Source organism: Anopheles merus, chromosome X (assembly GCF_017562075.2).
Source record: "Anopheles merus strain MAF chromosome X, AmerM5.1, whole genome shotgun sequence".
NCBI classification, from domain to species: domain Eukaryota; kingdom Metazoa; phylum Arthropoda; class Insecta; order Diptera; family Culicidae; genus Anopheles; species Anopheles merus.
The window spans coordinates 11,662,696-11,682,843 of record NC_054081.1 but is presented as its reverse complement, the minus strand read 5'-3'; the positions used below and the strand labels follow the sequence as shown (position 1 = coordinate 11,682,843).

General features: G+C 46.4%; 1 protein-coding gene across 1 annotated transcript; it reads left to right on the top strand.

The window, feature by feature from the left end:
• The first annotated feature begins 412 nt into the window (after positions 1 to 412).
• Positions 413 to 19,296, top strand: LOC121592242 (obg-like ATPase 1). Its single transcript, XM_041913647.1, has 6 exons — positions 413 to 545; positions 1,238 to 1,495; positions 4,536 to 4,592; positions 14,445 to 14,572; positions 14,707 to 14,882; positions 18,440 to 19,296. Exons 2-6 carry the CDS (start codon positions 1,311 to 1,313, stop codon positions 19,088 to 19,090), a joined length of 1,197 nt encoding a protein of 398 aa, XP_041769581.1. The 5' UTR covers positions 413 to 545; positions 1,238 to 1,310; the 3' UTR covers positions 19,091 to 19,296.
• The last annotated feature ends 852 nt before the right edge of the window (positions 19,297 to 20,148 follow it).

Below are 20,148 nucleotides of genomic sequence, written 5' to 3'. Positions count from 1 at the left end.
TTCGAAGAGCACATGTCTATGTTTCCAGATTAAGGAAGATCCTCAAAAATGTGTTTAAAGCGCTTTGTTAAAAAAAAAACTTAAACCTTTCCAAAATACAAAGTTTTTACCAGACGAAAATGTATTGTTTTGAATTTATTATGGTATTGATGTTTTATCATATTGTATTTATTTGCTTCATTTTGAGAAACTACTTAACCATATTTGAAAGCAATGCATGAAAGCATAAAATAGTAAAAATGTTGATTGAAAGACTTTAACCATTTTTTGTTTGTCCACAACGGCACACCGAACCTTCTCACTGCTAACGTAAAGGTGAGAAGGACTGCTCGAACATTCAAAAATCTGCTCGAAACGGGCGAGCGCGCTGACATTCGGCGAGCGAGCAAGGCTGAACAGCTGTCAAACGTCAACCGACTGGTCTTCCACGTTTGTTTTCTTCCGTGCGGTGGTTCGCGTTTTCCCGTGCTTGTGCCGAAAATTGCTTGTGTCGAGAGAAAATTGCTTGACCCGCGACGGAAAAGCCAGTGGCTCATCAGCAAAAGGTAATTTACAGGCGCTGACACGAGCATAAAAGCAAGTTGCCTGTTAGGTCGTGCTTTTCGGCGGACGGTTTACAGGTTAGCGATTGGTCGGCGGTATCGCCCGTCTTGCCGGCTGTTTACCTCAGTGAGAGTAGGCAGAAAGTAAGGTTAGACCTCAGGACAGTCGGCGGAAGAAAGAAAAAAAGGTTAATCAAAACAAGAACTTCGTCCATCAACTTTGTTTAAAAACTGCGGCTAGTATGTGCGAGTGAAATCATCTTCCAGGCCCCACCAAAACATGCCAAAACATGCCTTCAGCCAGCATCAATCAATCACAAACTGCAATGGCTTGTAAATGTCAACATCCACATCCACAGTACGATAACTCTGCTCTCGCTAGCCACTAACTAACACAAAACATTGCCATATGCAAATAATACTCAATTTAACATGTGCAGCAACTCCAAACCAAACCCTATTGTCATTTGGCATGTGCTCACGATGCTCACAGCCGGTCCGGAGCAGCGCCACGCACCGTGCTGTCAAATCGGGCGTTTTCTTCTTTGCTTCAGCTGTCTTATTCTAGCTACCGACCGATCGACCGGGATGATACCGACGTGCACAAAAATAAACGCTGCCCAGCACGCTTTCGGGACTAGAAAGTAGAAGTACGTTCACGCTGACACGATTTCCTTTCATCTTCTATTCCCCAGCACAAAGCGCTGCTGCTCCAGAAATCTCGCCCTCTCTCTCATCTGCTGAACTGCTGCCGGCTGCGTGCAAAAAATGCCACCGAAGAAATTAGCCGAACCAGAAATTAAGCCTTTGATCGGGCGCATCGGTACGAACCTGCGCATCGGCATCGTCGGCGTACCGAACGTGGGCAAATCGACGTTCTTCAACGTGCTGACGAAGAGTGCCGCACCGGCAGAAAATTTCCCTTTCTGCACGATCGACCCGAATGAGAGCAGGTACGGGAATTGATTGAAAGGGCCCCGTCCGATTGGGATGGGGGTGGGATTGGGACGAGCCAAACGACCAAAACGCGATGAATGGTTTAAAACTGTGGACCTGAGATGGGATCCTATCTCAGTACTCATGCAAGTACCCAGAGACAGACATTTTTGGAGCTATTTTTTTTTTAGAGAGAGCAAAAAGCTGATGCTCTCCTCCCTCTCTCCCCCTTTTCTCACGGACTTGCAAGTGGTTTATAGATTATAATTAAATATGAAGGAAGCCACCGTCACTTCAATATCGAGAATTTGAGATTCGATGCTGGTGTTTGGGTTTATCGGCGTTCCATGTGGACCACGGATTCTAAACGAAAATGGTGATTATATTTTCCGTACAGTATCTCATTCGATAGAATCGATGGAAGAAGGGAGAAGAGGAAGCACAGAAAAAAACGATTCACATTAACATACACATTCTTACAGCAGCAGGCTTTTCGCGAGAACAACAAATCGGGAGTAACGATGGGTAAAGTGGGCAAAAATCCGCAGTCGACTCCGATTCGACTCCAATAAATTCGGAATCGTCTCCGGAAGGTAGGTTCGCCTTGCATTATAAGGAGTCGTTCGGAGTCGTCAGTAGTTGTTCGGAGTCATTCGAAGTCGCAGTCGTCTGGAGTCGTCAATCGTCTGGAGTAGACAATAAAACACACTGCTCGACTGCCATCGACTCTAGGCGACTCCGAATGACTCCGATCGACTCCGGACGTCTCCGACAACTGCGACGATTTTGAAGAACTCCGGACAACTCTGAACGACGCCGGACGACGCCGGACGACTCCGGACGACTCCGGACGACTCCGGACGACTCGAGACGGCTCCACACGACTCCGACTCCGGGCGACTCCGGACGATTCCTAACGACTCCTGACGTCTCCTAACGACTCCTAACGACTCCGGACGACTCCGACTCCGGACGACTCCGACTCCGTGCGGATCTTGTGGTTCCATTTTTTCGGAGTCGGAATGAGTGCGCTCCAGAGAGCACATCACTAATCGGGAGAGTATATTTCAACGCTCGCGAATGAGTGCAAGCAGGTGCGGCATAGAAAATAAAGCAAGAGAGCCGTGTTTTTTGTTCAAGCTAGGTCTAAAATGTCTCATTGCGGAGGAGAATGAACGGTGGGTGGAAGGGGGAGGTGGTGAAACGTTTGCAGGCACTCATTTGCATATCAAACGATACGAAGCGTCCCTAACTCTCTAATAAGAAGCGAAAGGGGATGGTTGGGATAGAGGAGAGAGGCTTAGGGAACGGGGTGAGATGAAAAGGTGGCAGGACAAACAGTAGTCAATAAGCATCGGAAGCTCCAACTGTCCCAGCGGCAGCGGCAGCAGGACACGACACCGTCGCGGGGCATCGATTAAATGATCGGCGCGAGTGTGTCTCCTGGAAATGGAACTAAGCTGCTAAAAGGCCAGTGCCGTATGATAGGGCACCCGGTGCACTCCTCGCACCTCCTGGCAGCGGCAGCTGGCGGAAGCGACGATGGGATAATTAAAGGCCCACTGATCCATTCCGTGCCCCAGCAGCCGTGCCATTCAAACGTGAACCCGGATGATTTGGCCCGGCCTGCTCTTTACCTATATTTACACTCACCACCTCGCGCGCGCTCTACTGAAAGGGACAGAGGGGAGGGAGGGGGGGGACGGAGGGCTCAACGTTCGGAACGCAGCCAATCGTCACCGTGTCGTGTCGGCCCGGGCCGCCGGTGTGTGGAATTAATTAAAAATCCTGCAATTATTCACCCGTGCAACTCTCCTTGCACGCGTACCAAGCGTCAAACATGGCGTGGCGATAAGGCAGAATAGCAACAACGACAAAAACGGCAAATGCGTTCCTGCTGCCAGTCCAGGGCTGCGTCCGCGTCGCGAACAACCTCTAGCTGCGCTGGTGATAATTCCATGACATTGCCAACGCCGCTGGTCCAACTCACTTCTAACAGAAACGAGGGATGCCGCGGGTAAGCGGGAGCGCGAGAAAGAGAGAGAACAGAGAACCATTACCATTTCATCAAACGTCGCCCGGGCGGGTGTTCGCGGGCACGCGGATAATTATCTTGCCGACTGGCCAGCGCGGGCACTCCAACAGGCGCACCTGACCGCTCTAGCGATAATAAGTTCCCTTTTCGCCGGAACGGTCCGGCAAATGTGTTGCTTGCGCCGTAGCATACAATTGTTTCGAGCATTCCGTTTTTTGGCCAGCCACCGGGCCCTTTTCGACGCGAACAGCGGCCCAATCCGCAAACCCCTGGGGTCGCACACATTTCGCCTCCCGAATCAATGGTCCTTTCCGATTCGTGCAATTCGCTGTTTGGCCGCGCGTAGCGTGATAAAAGATAATAATAAAAGCGAAATTAAATGCAACTGGTCGCTTGGTGCGGATGCACCCAAAGTGCCCAACAGGCAAGGAGATCTGTCCTCACAACCAAACAGAACAACAGCAACAAACAAGAAATACAAGGCACCGTTTCCCCCGATGCCTTCCAATTTTGTCCATCCATCACACCCCGTGGTAATGGTTCTCAGGTTCTGTGTTGGGCGATTTTTTATGCGACTGTTTGATTGTAGCGCGCAATTCTCGCAACATCTTTTTCTTACAATTGTAAGCGCGAGCGGAGCGAAGCTATTGCCAGTGTTTTTTTTATAGACAATTTAAAATGACCACAAAACACACACCACAGGCAGACACAGGATTCGTGTTCCACCAACCTTTCCGAGCGGTCTTACCTCACTGAACGCTTTCGAATGTTTGTGACTTAATGATACAAATAACACAGCAATTGAAATATCAACAACAGGTTGGGCTGTGCTTATGTGGCATGAGTATGCTCACTTGCAACTGTCGAGACGAAGTATGTTCAGTCGGACACAAACATGGTCGGACAAAACAAAAAAAAAACATCCGATTTGAAAGGATTACTACAACAGTGCTGTGACAATGTAAAGTGTTTTATTTTTAAAAAAAATCATAAATGTACATTTTTTCTTTCTGTAATTCCAGAGTTCCAGTTCCCGATGCTAGATTTGATTACCTTTGCGAATACCATAAGCCAGCAAGGTAAGTGTTTGCTCTGGTTCAACTAAACCCCTTGCTTTGACCTGTACAATCTCATTCAAATTTAATTTTATGAAAAATGAATTTAAACATGAATAGTTAATTAAGAATTGATAAATAATAAGCAATATGGCCGTCCTAAATAGAAAATGATAAAATAAAATACTTTAATACGTTTGCACCCGATGGAACCGCCTCCTTTTCATTGGCGAGAAGAAAGTTTTTAAAAGTGTTATGCTGAAAAGGATATATTCTACTAAGTGTTCTTCTAGTGTTCATTGGTATGTGTACAATAAAACCTGCTCAATTCAATTTAAAACACGCGTATAAGTACAGCCTAATTATGCCGATTTGGTCAAATACTTCGTAGCTTTTTTAACGAATCTACAGTGCTAAGTGTAACTTGAAGGCGCTTTTCTCTCTGATTGTTAAATACGTAAATAATTATAAATAACTAATTGATAAAATATTATTTAGAAACTTGCATTGTAACACTTTGTAACCCATTGTAACACATAATATGGACACTTCCTTGACTCTTTCTTATGGGAAGTGAATTTCATATGACGGAAATTGGATTCTATGACACTCTTTTCAAAGAGCTCCTGGAAAATTCCTATTAGATTTTTTCAAAAAAAGATGCTATAGAGTCCAGATCCCATTGTATGAAGTTCATTTCTTGTGGAAAACGGTCAATAAAGTGTCCCACAGCTATGAGAGCTCCTGGAAAACCCTATATTAATCAAAGGAATTGGTATTTTCATTATATACAGACTTACTTATTCTATTCTTACAATCGAGCTGCCTCGACGTCCTGTTGAATATTAATTAGAAAAACAGGTTTGCAACTAAACCATCCCACTTCTTTATTAAGGTTTATAGGTCTTTTCATAGAAATTTATCAAATAGGCGAATTGTATCCATTCCACGTGTTCTTCCAATTCTAAAGTCGATACAAGCCTGTCGTTCTCGACATCAAAACCCCTGACCGTAAATGGATCGAAATCAATGTTTTTTGGCAGTTATGAAGTAAACTATTTCAATTTTCATGCTATCAAAAATTTAGTGGTTCTATGTGGTAAAATTAATCAAATAAAATCAATTAAAAGCCTGAATATTTGATGTCCCGATATGGAAACAACCGATAATTGAATGAAATTAAATTAGAATAAAACATTTCGTTTGAGTATATATGAGGAAATGCCGTATGGTTTAGCTAACATTTCAATTTTGTGAACGCATTTTAAAGTCTTCTTCAAGACATGGTCTGGCTGTTTGTCGCCTACTGCGATGTCGGCTGCCCGTCACGACAGATTTTCCCTACCATACTTCTAAAACAACAAGCATATTTCAAAGAGCAATCGAGCCAAATTTCTCACCACGACCCGAATCGATTAAAACATCGGTCGGCAAAGTCCGGCCAGCGGGCCAGATGCGGCCCGCTGCAACATTCAATCTGGCCCGCGAAAGGATTTGACTGAATTTTAATAGAAGAAAAGAAACTATTCGTACACAAATTACTGAATAAATCCTTTAGACATATTTTTCAACTTTAATTATCGTAATATGGAATGACGGAAAAGTCAGTAAATTTCACACAAATCATGTTTGGTTTCATTTTTTATGTATAGGTTTCATTTTTTACGTTGAAGACGTATTCGTATTTGAAACAAAAGCGAACAATAAAAAAAACATTCTTGTTTTTTCGTTTCCACGCTGTTGCTTTTCATGAGTACAACGATTATCAAAGTGCATTTTTATAAGGAATCAGTCTGGCATGGAATTTTTCGATCGATTAAATTATTATTTTTGAAAACGATTTACAACATAACCTTATTTACCATTTTGCGCTTTGATCTGATTACAAAATATTGTGATACTAGGCCTTATTTATTTATTTATTCCATTATTAAGGCACATAAAACCAGCCTTATCTTTTAGAAGGGATTATGATTTAAAATCAGTTATAAATGATAGCCATGGTGCTCAAGGTTTAAAAGCAAACCAAACAAAACTTGAATTTACAGCATTGTAGTATGTTTGTAAGGTGTACAATTGTGTCATCAATTCCGTATCAAAAAAAAGGAAAAGAAAAACCTTCCCCAAACGGAAGCTCCAAAGGATCAACATCAACGCCAATCGTTTCGAATCACTGTGTTGGCATCGCCGGCAACCGATCGATCATGTTTTCCCTACCATCTGGTGCCGGTGCTTAACGAATCATGCTGTCGACCCCCACAAGCAGCCCTGCGTGCGCACAACGCCGCCCGGGCATCGCTGGGACCCGCCAGGAGGAACGCACGGGCCGTTTTTAGATCGCCGGAAGCCGCACACAAACGCCCCGTTTGTCAGCGCCGTGTGCGCGCGTAGTGTGCAAGGGCGTAGTTTTAATGCGATTTTGCAATTATAGTAATTCTACTAAATACGTCTACTGACCGTATCGAATCGGGAGGAACCGCTTCGCAGCCCGCTTCTAGTGGCGCGCGGAAGGAAATTGGAGAATGATTGGAACCGCGCCCTTTATCGAACGGTTTGCGGGCCGCGATACGCGATACCGTTCCACCGGCGGCTGAGGCAGTGGGGAACCACGGAGCACCGCGCACACTATAAACAATAGTTATCGGTGGCGGTACCGATCCGCCGGAAGAGACACACGTACTCTAAACGTTTAATTTCGTAGTGCTGCCGTGCCGGCGCGCGAGGAACGGACCTAGGAGCCAACGCTTCACTTTTCCGAGGGCTCGAACTGGTCTGGTGCGCTGCTGCCCCCGTTATCGTTTCCTTCTTCTTCTTCTTCTTTTTCTTTTTTCGGTGGCAATTTCTGTCCTACATGCTACTGAAATCAGCGGACCCATTTGGAGTGGCACGAAAAGAGGCGTGGCGTTTGCACCAATCATTTTGCGGACGGCGAAGGATCGCCGTATTTTGGAAAGGATGTGACGATGCGTTGGTACCGGGAGGGGGGGGGGGGTGTGGAAGCCAGCAGAGCCAACTACACCAGTGGAGCACTACTTGCCGGGTTTCGCTGGATGTTCTTCGCGGCTAATGTCTTGGGCGCTTCATTTAATGTGTCCGTTTTTGTCCCGTTTTTGTCGAACTTTTTCGTTGTAGGAATTATTTTTCAAAATAAAAACCCTTCAGCACTCCATCAGGCCCCTTCATCGCCACTGTAATGGTGGCCGTGCGCGCTACAATACAAGATGGAGAGCTTCTCGCAGTTGAAGAACGAAAAAAAAATGGCAAAACAAAGTAAATGCTCCCGGTGGTGGTACACAGAAGCAAACGAATAGGAATCTAATCAGCAAACGCGTCCTAATGAACACGACACACGAATGTGCTGTGCTGCAGTGCAGCGGAAGGGGCGATTAAATTCCTCGTCAGGCTCGACCAATTGGAATAGAGGGCGACTACGCGAGCACCTGAGCCCCACGCTAGCCACTGTTGCTGCTGCTGCTGCGTGTTTCCCCATGTGCAGCTGAAAACGACGAAAACGAACTAACAAAAAACAGTCGCACACGGTAGCTACATTCGCCATTCAACAAAACAGGCTCCGGCTCGCTGCTACCGGTTGCCCTTTTTCGCCCACTTTCGCGCTGCCGCTTCCAATGCGCAGGAAAGTTGGCGGACTATGGCGCTTGTTGCTTCTTTCGCGTTCTGCACCGGCCTTTTTTTTTCGGCTTCGGGTTTTCGCTCTCCCTCTTTTTGCTACCCCTTTTACCGTTCCTCAAGGGAGGTTTGATCGCGTGCGAGTAAGGGAGCACGAGGGAGCACCGGCCAGCGCGCAGGAGCAATGTGTGTAGGCTGCGCCGAAACTGGTCGGAAAAACTGTCCGCCATCGGTGGGGGGGCTAGTTTTTTTTTCTTCCTTCTTTAAGGTTCGTCAATACCAGGAGCGGCAACCGGGTGGGCCTCTATCCTTGTTCTGCCCGTCCTGCCCAGCCTGTGTGGCGAGCTCTTCGGCATAAATGGTGCAAGTGAAACAAAAATGGCGCCCCACGGGTTCGCTCGGTTGGGATCGGTTGCAGCAATTGCGTGCTAAAAGTGGAGCCATCGTTTCATTTGTCTCGCCTTTGCTGATGTGACTTGCTGTGTCGCCGCTTCCTCCCATTGGCTGCTGGTGTTAGCTAAATGGCGGATGTGCCTTGTTTTCTTCCTTTTTGTTTGCACTTGCCAAAGAGCTTAGGGGACTAGTTGAAGGGGCAAAAATTGTCTAATCAAAACAGAATGCATTTCTTTGTGAAATGAGATCTTTATCAAAAAAATACACATCCTCTGTGTAACACGTGCCTTCCAAGCTTCTTCAAACAGCTCCTAGTGTCCTATCCCCACGCGGTCCCCGGCCAAACCCGTCGCAAGGATTCAGTTTTATTGGAACATTCAAGTTAACCTTCAACTCAGCCGCAGGCTCATACAGGAGGGCAGCAACTGGCCATTAATCGCACCACACAAGCGATGGCCGGCCATTTCCCTGCCGCGAAGCTGTCCTGCTCCACCGTCCCCTTGCGCCACGGAGCCCGCGCGGTCGGTCATTATGCAAATACCGCCGAGGAGCAAGCCCGCTTTGCCAAAATAACGACAGCGCCGACAAGCCGAAGAAAGCAACAACAACGGCAACAAAATGCAAACCTTTTATCAAGTCCTTTTGGGTGAAGCAAATTGCAGGCGAGAAAAAGGGCGACACGGTAACTTCGCTCCCCCCCCCCCCCTCGCCGCCACCAGAGCACCAACCAAAACAGGGCAAAGGAACGATATTATTCAAATCACCTAGCAATCATGATGTGTGAGTCCTGGGGAATGGTTGAGGGAAAAATTCTTAGAATTTCGCATGATCTTCAACCCTTGCTGTAGGGGTTACATGGGGAGGTGGAGGGGCATCGGTGGATTTATTTGGCCATCGATAGATTCTTTCTTTTGGTAGGAACTACCAAACCCTTGAACCGTTTCGTTTTCACCTAACGCAGGACGAGAATTGTGCTTCCCCCAATTTCTTGTTGGAGCACTCTCACTCTTTCGCTCTCTGGCTCGCCGTACCTCGCTGCTCCTTGTAGCGCCATATCGCGGGAGTTGGCGGGCCATCTTTTTTTTGTGTATGTGTGTGTGTGTCAGCACTTTTATGTTGGACAGACGCGGTGCTTTTTTCGGTGCTTCTGGAAGGCGCAGCTCGGTAAGCAGCGAAAAACCCACCGGGAACACAGCGGAGCCGTCCAAATTCTCCATACGTTTGCCGGGTGGGGGGGGGAGGGGCGGAGATGGCAACAGGAAATGCATGCCCAGACGTCATTATGCCGTTACACACCCTATAATCATTGCCATCGTTGCGCACTTTATGTGTTCGTTTGTGGTGTACATGCAGTTATGCCGTGGTTTTTGCCCACCTTTTTTTGGGTGAGTCAAGTTTTTCCAACGAATTGATTCGTTCTTATCTGGGGCCTTGTTGACGCGGACGGCTGTCGTCGATGTCGGCGCACATTTGGGCGCCCTCGGCCGTGTGCCTGCCGCAAGGTATGCAGTCTGCGCCAGCACCGCAGACAGAGTGGCTTTCATGCGTCCTACACATTGTGAGGAAGGACCAAACCCGATGTGCCCCCAAATGGAAGTCAACCAAAACCACAGGCTGAAAATTAGAATAAATTCTTCAATATTTGTTATAAAAACTCCCAGCACAGCAGCAGCAGCAGCATCTCAACAATGTTTGAGTTCGAAATGCAAAGCCAAAGCCCGAAACCCATCCCCTATTCCAAGACGACCCCCGTGTTCCAATGCCCATTGCGAGGCAACGGCGAAAGATAATGGCGACCGTCAAGTGTGTAAAATGATCCTCCCTATTTGCGCGGGAAGGTAGGGAGCGGAAGGTCGGTGCAGCAAGGAAGGGGGGGTTGGGGAGGCAAAAATATGGAAGCCAGGGCTCCAACCAAACGAGGCAACTGTGCCAGATTCGGAAACGGAACGCGAACGAGGGACGTAATTATACAAAATTGGCCGAAATTACGTAAAATTGCACAAATTTTGTGTACACACAAAACATACAGCAACACAGACACACACACACACACACATATATGAGGTGTATGAGGTTCAGCCAGCTCATATTCCCACCGGTCGGGTTTTCGTATCCTTTTTGGTCCGCTCCTGTCCTGAGGAACGAATCGCTGGGTCGAGGTTAGGCAACACAGTGAAGAAACACATCAACAACAACTACAAAAAACATGACGAGATGATTCTAGTGCACTGGTTGCTACTATCTGGCACTCCCAACTGGTTTATATGCAGTTCGCTGTTAGGAATATTACATTTTGCCTACCGCACATTGGTTGCATCGAGCTAATAATTACAAGTAAAGTTGCACAAAAAGGCAGTATAATCTCGGTATGAATCACTTTGTGAAACTCTGAGCTAGCAGAGCAACATGTTTACCGTGGAGTACGACGAGATTCTGACGCTGAGCTTCTAATCTGACATCTCCTGATATTGCATTCGTTTTCACGAGATCTTTATCCTCTGAGACTCTTATTTGGGTGTTCAATGTATTCCTCCAAATAGACTGCTTCTAGGAGTTCGGAAGCATTTGATTATACGCTTTTCGTCTCGACTAAGGATCACCCTGAATGATGTCTACCATCGCGAGCTCCTACCTTCTGTGCGCATCATTCTCGCGGACATCCTTAGCCGCGACCTCCGATCACACACACACACGTAATCGGTTCAGAACCGTACACGTTTTTTAACCTTAAAACTCCACGTTCCGCCCCGACTCGAGTCCCATAGCACGGGCGGCATTAGCATATCAAAATGTACCTCTAGAACGAGTCCGCTATAATTGCTACTTTCGTATGGCAATCTTCTTGCCCTACCCCCTCTGGATCGTTTCGGGGAGCAGCCCTTGGTCGTACCGTAGCACACCCAACAGCAGCCGCAGAAGCAGTAAGAGCGCTGCCATCCTCCGGTATAGCTCACCTCCGCCGCTCCCTCGGACGCGTCGGAGGATAGGTCTTCGCTTCCCAGGCAGAAGGACAAATCGATTTGCTCCAATCGATCCGAGAACGCACCGAAGTGGCGGAGGGTGGGTCGTCGAGAGTTCACGGAATTCGAAACGTAGACAGACGAGAGGCTCCTGGTGGAACCGCATGAGCGTAAGCAGCCAATAATAGCCGAAATTAGGTGGTGTACCTTCGCAGAAATTCTGGTTTTTCTTGCCCGATGCGTTCCTCGCTTGCTTTTGATGCTTCCAGTGTGCGCGGAGCGAAATGTTAAGGCCGCCGCCTAGGAGCGAGAGTACGGTCTGAGGTTAACAAGGGTCCGGGGCCTTGTGCTGCCTCGCCGTCCCCCCCTTATGTGTGTGTGAGATATGCAGATTGAGCAAATTAAGTAGAAATCACCGGGTCAGGAAATCGGGCACCGGTGGTAAAAACAAGTCGTACATTCCGTAATCAGCCGTAATAGGGTTGCGCGAGCGGGATACACATTGTGTGCGCTGGATGTGATGGGGCTTAAAATGTTGCAACTCCGTAGCCGTGCACTCCAGGCGCTCCTTGAATACGCAGGTTACGGTGGGGTTTACTGCAATCAAGCTGCGACCCTACTTGGTACAGAACTCCAGCTCATTGACGTTCGCGTATTCGACTTGCGAATTCTTTATTAAAATTTAGAGTGTAGGTGATGGCATAGGATTTGATCGAATCGGATCCTGTTTGTAGAATTTGAATACCTTAAAGATTTCATTAGAGATGAGAGATGAGAGAGAGGGAGGAGCGTAGTAACGAACGGAATGCATTTAAGGAGACATGGAAATCAACCAGACCAGAAGAGCCATTAAAGTACCACATGGCACGAATGACGAAGGAATGACTCAAGCCAACTTAACAAACGGTTGCATATTCCTAGTTTGCGTTATTTATAGGTAAGCAATTTATGAGGAAGTCGATCAAATGCCGCACGACGGTCAGTATATACAGTGTCATCCCGACCCATCCTCGACTAGACGGGAGACATAATATGTAAAGGACATTAAGTTAGTAAACGTTGAACGTTTCGGTACAAAGCCGTATTGTTGAATGATTATTTAGCTCAGAGCACAAGATAGGAGATGGCTATGAACAATCGACTCAAATACTTCAGAGAGCAAGCACTATAAATGGCACGATAACGTTTTTTGAAAACGGGAATTAGCCAAGATTTTTTTTCTACCGGGAAGTAAAATTTGGACGTTTGGAGGGACAGACAGACTAGTTTACAAATGATGGGAGAGATTGCAACACTGCAGTTTTTTTGAGGAAAGAGGCTCACCTGGATCTGGGGAGAAGGAAAATTTTGATTTAATGATGGCTTCGTGCACTATAGAAGGAATTAAAGGAAAGCAGTGGGATTAGATTGCAATTTTATTTTTACGATTGAGAATGCAATTGGGATTAGAATTACTCGATTTCGATTAAGATTTGATCGCTATTTCAACTGGAATAATGATCGAATCGCAACAGGATTTATTGAAATTCTGAAATTCGCGAGAAAAGTCCTTAATGTAATGGTTTGAATCGCTAATGTAAACAAACTTTTTTGATAACATTATGATAACAAAAAGTAAAACGTGAAGAATGTAAAAAACTGTAAAAAAACGTGGCTTTATAAGAGGGTTAAAACTAATCGTTTATTGTTCATTATTATTCCATCCGCCGTACACGGTTTCACAGATATCTTAAGTTTAAGTTAACGTCTTAAACTTTAGACGAGGAGCATTTCAAATTACGTTATTTGCAGAGAGTTTGCCGAACTTGACCATGGACATGATAAAGTCAAATTATAACCGGAATATTGATTAAATCTACGAATCATAACGTTGACTGTTGCATTACTGCCATAGAGAGTGTTGATGCGAGCTTTGTGTAAAATTTGATGATTCCCAAAAGTGATACGCGGGACTCGATGAAGAAACCATGGAAAAACACGGCAAAAGCCCAAGTGGGATTTGGATTGAGATTCGGATATTCGAATTCCTCTTAGGATTGGTTTTTCCCAACACTAATGCGGAGTGCGGAATAAATGTTAAACGATGGGTAAATTTGGTTGCGTCTAGCTGTCGTTAGTTTGCATTCTATCTGGAACGGGCATGAGCACCTCTGGTCTGGTGACTGCCGTCCTGGAAACCACTTGCCTTCTATTAGTTGCCTTTTTTCTCTCCACACGATCTATAATTGCCAGTGTGACCTTTTTTGCATACCGCTGCTACTACTGCTGCTGGTTCTGCTGGTGCTGGTTGGTGCTTTAATCTTTCCACCCCAGTTCACGGTGATTGTTGCCTTTAAGTACCCTGATGTGCCCGTGTAACTTCCCCCCACTTGTGTTTCCCACTTGAGCAAGACTGAATCATTTGTTTTCAATATTGTGTTTTTTTTTTTGCACTACAAAACTCCTCCATCCACAACAGTGGAGATCGTTGCGCGATTACCAGGGTCGTGATAGCTTCGATTGAAAAATTAAGCAAATTACACACACGACGACACACGGTGTATGCATAACCGACCGGTTATCGGAGTCCACCCAGCCCATCGGGTGGCTGTGTCGCGGGCGCCTGTTCTTGCTGTGGAAATGTAGCTTCCACCGCCGATCTCCAACCAATTACCGCGCCAGCTATTGGAATGTGTTCGGTAGTTCTGAGTGGCCACAAATAAAGCAAAAAAAGGACCCAGCACAACCCAGCGCTGGACCAACTGCGCCCCCGAACGCTTCCCGACTACCTCTGGTGTGGAGCAATATTTATTCAAATTGCACCTCCGCGGCGCGGCCCCTTAAGTGCTACGAATCGATTGCAATAATTTTACCTAAACTGTTTTTTTTTTTTTGCTCCGTCTACTCCGTTTTTCAGCAAGGTGCCGGCGTACCTGAACGTGGTCGACATTGCCGGGCTGGTGAAAGGTGCCGCCGAGGGGCAGGGTCTCGGCAACGCATTCCTGTCGCACATCAGTGCGTGCGATGCCATCTTCCATCTGTGCCGTAAGTGTGTCCTTCCATCGCGGTGTAATTGCGCCCGAAAGTGCATTAGCGCTAATGTTGCGTTTGGGTTTTTTCTTCTTCTTCTTCTTCTTCTTTTCTTCTTTCTCTTCCAAATGCTCTACTCCCCTGCGTAGGTGGGTTTGACGATCCCGACGTAACGCACGTGGAGGGCGAGGTCGATCCGGTGCGCGATCTGTCCATCATCAGCGAGGAGCTGCGGCTGAAGGACGAGGAAAAGCTGATGGTCAACCTGGACAAGCTGGAAAAGCTGGTGACGCGCGGGGGCGACAAGAAAAGCAAGCCCGAATATGTAAGTTATCGCCGGGCAGCCCTGGGAGTGCATACTGTGTGCGCTGCGGGTACAAATTAGGCGTGTTTTGTGTGTCGGGGAAAGCCGTGCGTACTGGAATTTCGGAGCTCCCGCTGAGAAAGTCATCACGGGCAAACCCTCGTTTGGAGAGTGTCTTTGCTCCATCCGTTTGCTTCATTGCTTTCATTCTACGCGTTTAAAGAACCAGGCGCATCATCAATCATGTGCCTCGCCGAACAAGTTGCCACACCGAACACGCTTCTAGCGGCGTGTTTTTCGTTACCTCGATACCCAATCGGAACGTGCGTACCTCGGATCAACAACATCAGATATGCTTCGGGTTTGGGATCAGAGTGCACGATTGGACCACCTGTAAGGATTAATTTAACGTTTACCTCACAAACGTTCACACTTTGCTTTCCCACCCGATCCACCACACAATCGGCACAATTGATTTTACCACCCTCGAAGAAGCGACCGGGCGTGTGTCGTCATGTATATTTTATATCGATAGGTGTCACTTTCCTCTCTCTAACTTCCCTATAAACCCTATTTCCTAGGTGCGGTTTTGAGCCGTGATTTCGGAGGAAATGAAATTAACAAACCCATTTATCTTCATCCCACCCTAATAGTCCCCCGATCACCCGGTTCGGTTCGACCTGCAGCCAGCCAACCGGAATCAACTATCAAGTTGTTGGTCATGGTTGAGACGCACCCACGGCGACCGCACAACTAATCAGAGGGGGAAGGACTGAGCGGATGGGTGCCAACAGAGCATCTAAATCTATTAACAATCAGCTAAAAATATAGATTCATGCATCATGTTCATTGATCACTCCCGGCATGAATGAAAGGGGATGTACCACCGCAACCATGCAACCATTCTTCCCCGTCGCTGAAACGATGCGGCGAGAGCTGTTTCTTGTCAGTAGAACACGGCATGTCGGGCATGTCTCGGCATGCCTCTGCAATATCTGGTTGTTTGATACTGTCGCTAAGGTCAACAGGGTGTGATCGTTGTTAGAAAGATAGATTAAATGTTTTTCTTTTTCCTCGGCATTTTTTCATCAATTTGGGTCGATCTTTGGGTGTCCTACTCCGCAAAGCTGGCAGACTTTCCGACGGCATGAATGAAACCTTGGCAGGCTGTAGTTAAATGTGCCTTGTAAGATGAAAAGCTCTATGCTTTGTACCATTTTATGTGCAATTTGTGCAGCTTTCTAGTTAAGAATACTAGATATACTCCAGTAGATATGGAGCGCCTTTAAAATGATGAAAAAGATGATGAACATTTAAATTTTTGTTCAATTATTTGACGACCCAGTGCCACTGAACGATCGTACACAATCTCTGGTTGGTTTGAGGGAAGATTATTGTTTAATTTTATTTTATTTCACATAATTTCGGCTTTGACCGTATTTTCGTTTGAGGCAAGATAAGTAAACTCGTAAAATGCTATCTTCTTCCATAAGTGGCACAACACAACCGTTGTCGGTCAAGGCCTGCCTGTACCCACTAGTGAAGTGAGCTTGGCTATCAGTGACTTATTATTATCATTACATGATAGTCAGTCCTACGTATGGGGGCACGGTCTATTCGGGTCTTGAACCCATAACGGGCATGTTTTTAAGTCGTACGAGTTGACGACTGTATCACCAGGGCCAAACAAAAAAAGTAAATTGCTATCACCAAACTTATAAAGATTGATTTAAAACTGTCGTTGGATGACCTAATTTTGAGCGCAGCATTGGGCGTGTACGTTTCATTGAATGGTGGAAGAGGCGAATGAGCGAGATCTCAAAGTCTCTGTAAAATAAGTCAGTCAGTCAGTCAGTCATTAGTGGTGGGAGCTCGGAATTGGACCTATCAGATTCTGATTCCGTATTCGGATTCAATTCCGAAGCCGATTTTGATGCTGGAATTGATTCTGGAGTTGGTTCCGAAATCGGATCAGAATTGGCTCCGTAATCGGAATTGATTGAGAATTGGGAATCGCAATTCGCTCCGGTGACGGAATCAGAATTGACTCCAAAATTGGAATTAGCTCCGGAATGAGAATCAGTTCTTTAATTGAAATAAGAAGTTTCAGAAGCGAAATCAGTCGGGGAAATCTCCATGAGAATAGATCGTATACTAGTAAGTTTGGTTTCTTTGCGGCTATCAATACGTAGCATCATTGAATCCAAACGTCTCTTCTTGTTGAGATTCTGAAACCGATTCTGATTTCGGAGCCAATTCCGATTCAGGAAACTGATTCCGGGCCTAGTATTCGAAATCGATTCCAGAAAACATTGGAGCTAACCAGAATTGACTCTGCCGAAAACTGTTTTTGTTCCCATCACTAGTTCCAATCTAAGAGACAAAACTCTTTACAGCCAAATCCATGTAAATCATTCATTCACCGCAACAAAACACCATTTTTAATGCTTTGCTTAGTCGTTGATGCAACTGTCAAACAGCTCAACCTCGCTCTAGCGGTACGGTGAATGGAAAACATGAAAGCATACAAACAATAAGTCCCCATCTAGGATGATAAATTATTCAGTTCAATTGAATTAAATCGTGTCTTTTTCTGCCCGTCACTCGGTACAGCAACTACAAACCGACGGAAGGATTGACTCGGAAGGCATAAGTAACCCTGCGGCGGGTGGCTCCCCTTCCACTGTGCTAGAAACTGTGCTTTACAATAGCAGGAAACCGAACTTCCCGCTCCCAAAGCTGGTAAAACTCGCCCGGAGTGGAGTGGCAATATCCGAAAACCACTCAAACTATAATCGAATGTCGCTGGATGGCACGTGATAGATAAGTTTTGGAGTTTATTGTTGTTGTTGTTTTTTTTTTGTGGATGATGTGTATGCTGCAGTGAAAACGGCGCATTCGAAGGAAGATTAATCATTTCATCGGGAACAAGGGAGAGACGACGGCAAGCAGCTCAGAACTTATTGATTGCTGTCCATTTTCACTCTGCTGCCATGTCATGGGGGGCCGGGGAGTTTGGGGAGAGCAGACCACCTGCCGGGTATCAAACGAGGAGTAGGAGTGTTTGGAATAAAAGCCTGTTAAAATAGACCCATTAGGATGCATAATCGTTCCGTTGCCTCATCTATTGCGGCTTGTTGTGGGTAGAATCTATTATCTTATTAACAAGCCGTTGATAGAGTATATGTGTGTGTGTGTGGGTGGGTGGGTGGGAGTATCAGAGGGGGACATTGTAATATGATTCTGGGACGTTCATTTCTGCTGGAAGCGTTACCTCTGTCGATGAAATTTCCTTCCGAGAAGCAGTGCGCACCACCCTTCATCGGATTGACACGTGAACGTAATTTTCCCATCGACCTAAAAGCCATTAATCATTGATCCAGGCATCGTTGCTATCCTTGACGTTGTCTTTTGTGGTTAAGGTATCTATATTGTACACAGCTACAGCGATCGATTGAATGAAATTAATCATTTATTTATGATGCAACTTGCCGACGCCGCATGCACGCTTCAGCGATTGCAAGATCCCGCTCCAACTGATTGTCATCCTTTCTCCGTTTGCTTTGCGTTGTTCGCAGGAAACACTGCTGAAAATCAAAGAGGTCCTGGTGGATGAGAAGAAGCACATCCGATTCGCCGACTGGAGCGCGCACGATATCGAGGTGCTAAACAAGTACCTCTTCCTGACGTCCAAGCCGTGCATCTATCTGGTGAACCTGTCGGACAAGGACTTTATCCGGAAGAAGAACAAGTGGCTGCCGAAGATCAAGGAGTGGGTGGACAAGAACGATCCGGGCGCCCCGATCATCCCGTTCTCCGGTGCGTTCGAGCAGCAGCTGACCGAGCTGGAGACGGACGCGGACCGGAAGGCGTACGAGGAGGAGCACAAGTGCGTCTCGGTGCTGGACAAGATCATCACCACCGGCTACAAGGCGCTGCAGCTCGAGTACTTCTTCACCGCCGGCCCGGACGAGGTGAAGGCCTGGACGATCCAGAAGGCGACCAAGGCGCCGCAGGCGGCCGGCCGCATCCACACCGACTTCGAGAAGGGCTTCATCATGGCGGAGGTGATGCACTTCGCCGACTTCAAGGAGGAGGGCAGCGAGGCGGCCGCGAAAGCCGCCGGCAAGTACCGGCAGCAGGGCCGCAACTACGTGGTGGAGGATGGCGACATCATCTTCTTCAAGTTTAATGCCGGCGCCGGGCTGAAGGATGCGAAGAAAAAGTGATACCACCAGGCAGCCACCACCATCATCGTCGCCCTGCTCTACATCAATATGATATTCTATGCGCACCTGTTTCTGCCCCAGCTCAGCTAGAAGGCCTAGCAGCCAGGAGGCTCTGAATGTGATTGTGCATACATCTCTCTCCTTTCGCTAAAAAAAAAAAAAAAGAAAACCTCCCGAGTTCGGATCGAAAGCCGCAAACAGGAAAAGAAAAAAAGGTCAGCTTTTATCGTACGTTGTACTGCCAATAAGCTGAAGCAGAAGAAGAATAAAGCAATCGCATTGCAATGGGCTTGCTAACGCTACAACCGTTACTGTGACTGATCAACTTTAGGAAGAGGATGCTTGAGGAAAACGAACTCTTGCTAAAGGGGCGCATTAATATCTTATTTATCAGTTGAATAAAATTGGAGCACAAAGCTATCAAAACATTCGTTTCTTTTACCAATTAATGCTGGAAACGTTCCTAGTAGTATTGGGAGCTCAAAATCGTACTTACCCAATTTCGATTCCGTGTTCGAAATCAATTCCGGAGCCGATTACGAAGATGACTCCAACGCCGATTCCGGGGTCGACTTGGGAATCGCAATTTGCTCCAGAAACGAAATCAGAATTGACTCCAGAATTGGAATTAGCTCCGGAATGAGAATCAGAATTCAAATAAGAAGTTTCAGCGAAATCAGTCCGAGAATCTCCATGAGAATTCCTGCTATTAAATTTGGTGGATGGAATTAGAATCCGTATGTTAAAATTCGTTTGACAGAATGTACCATTTAACTGTCAGAGAGCTCAAAAACGTAAATTAAAGTCCATCTTCAATTTAATGCAAGGTTGAACAAAAGCAGACATGCTTTCAACGTGTTACCAAGCGTTTAAGTTGTTCAAACCGAAAAAAATGAAACCGAAAAATGAAATTCATTTCCAGATTCCCTGCGCGTAATTACATTATAGACAAGAATTCGAATGTCATAAAGCTCGCTGAAATCAATTGTGAAAGCCGAATTCCAATTCCATCTACCAAATCTAATAGCACCAATGCAAGAATATTTGGATTAATTGGC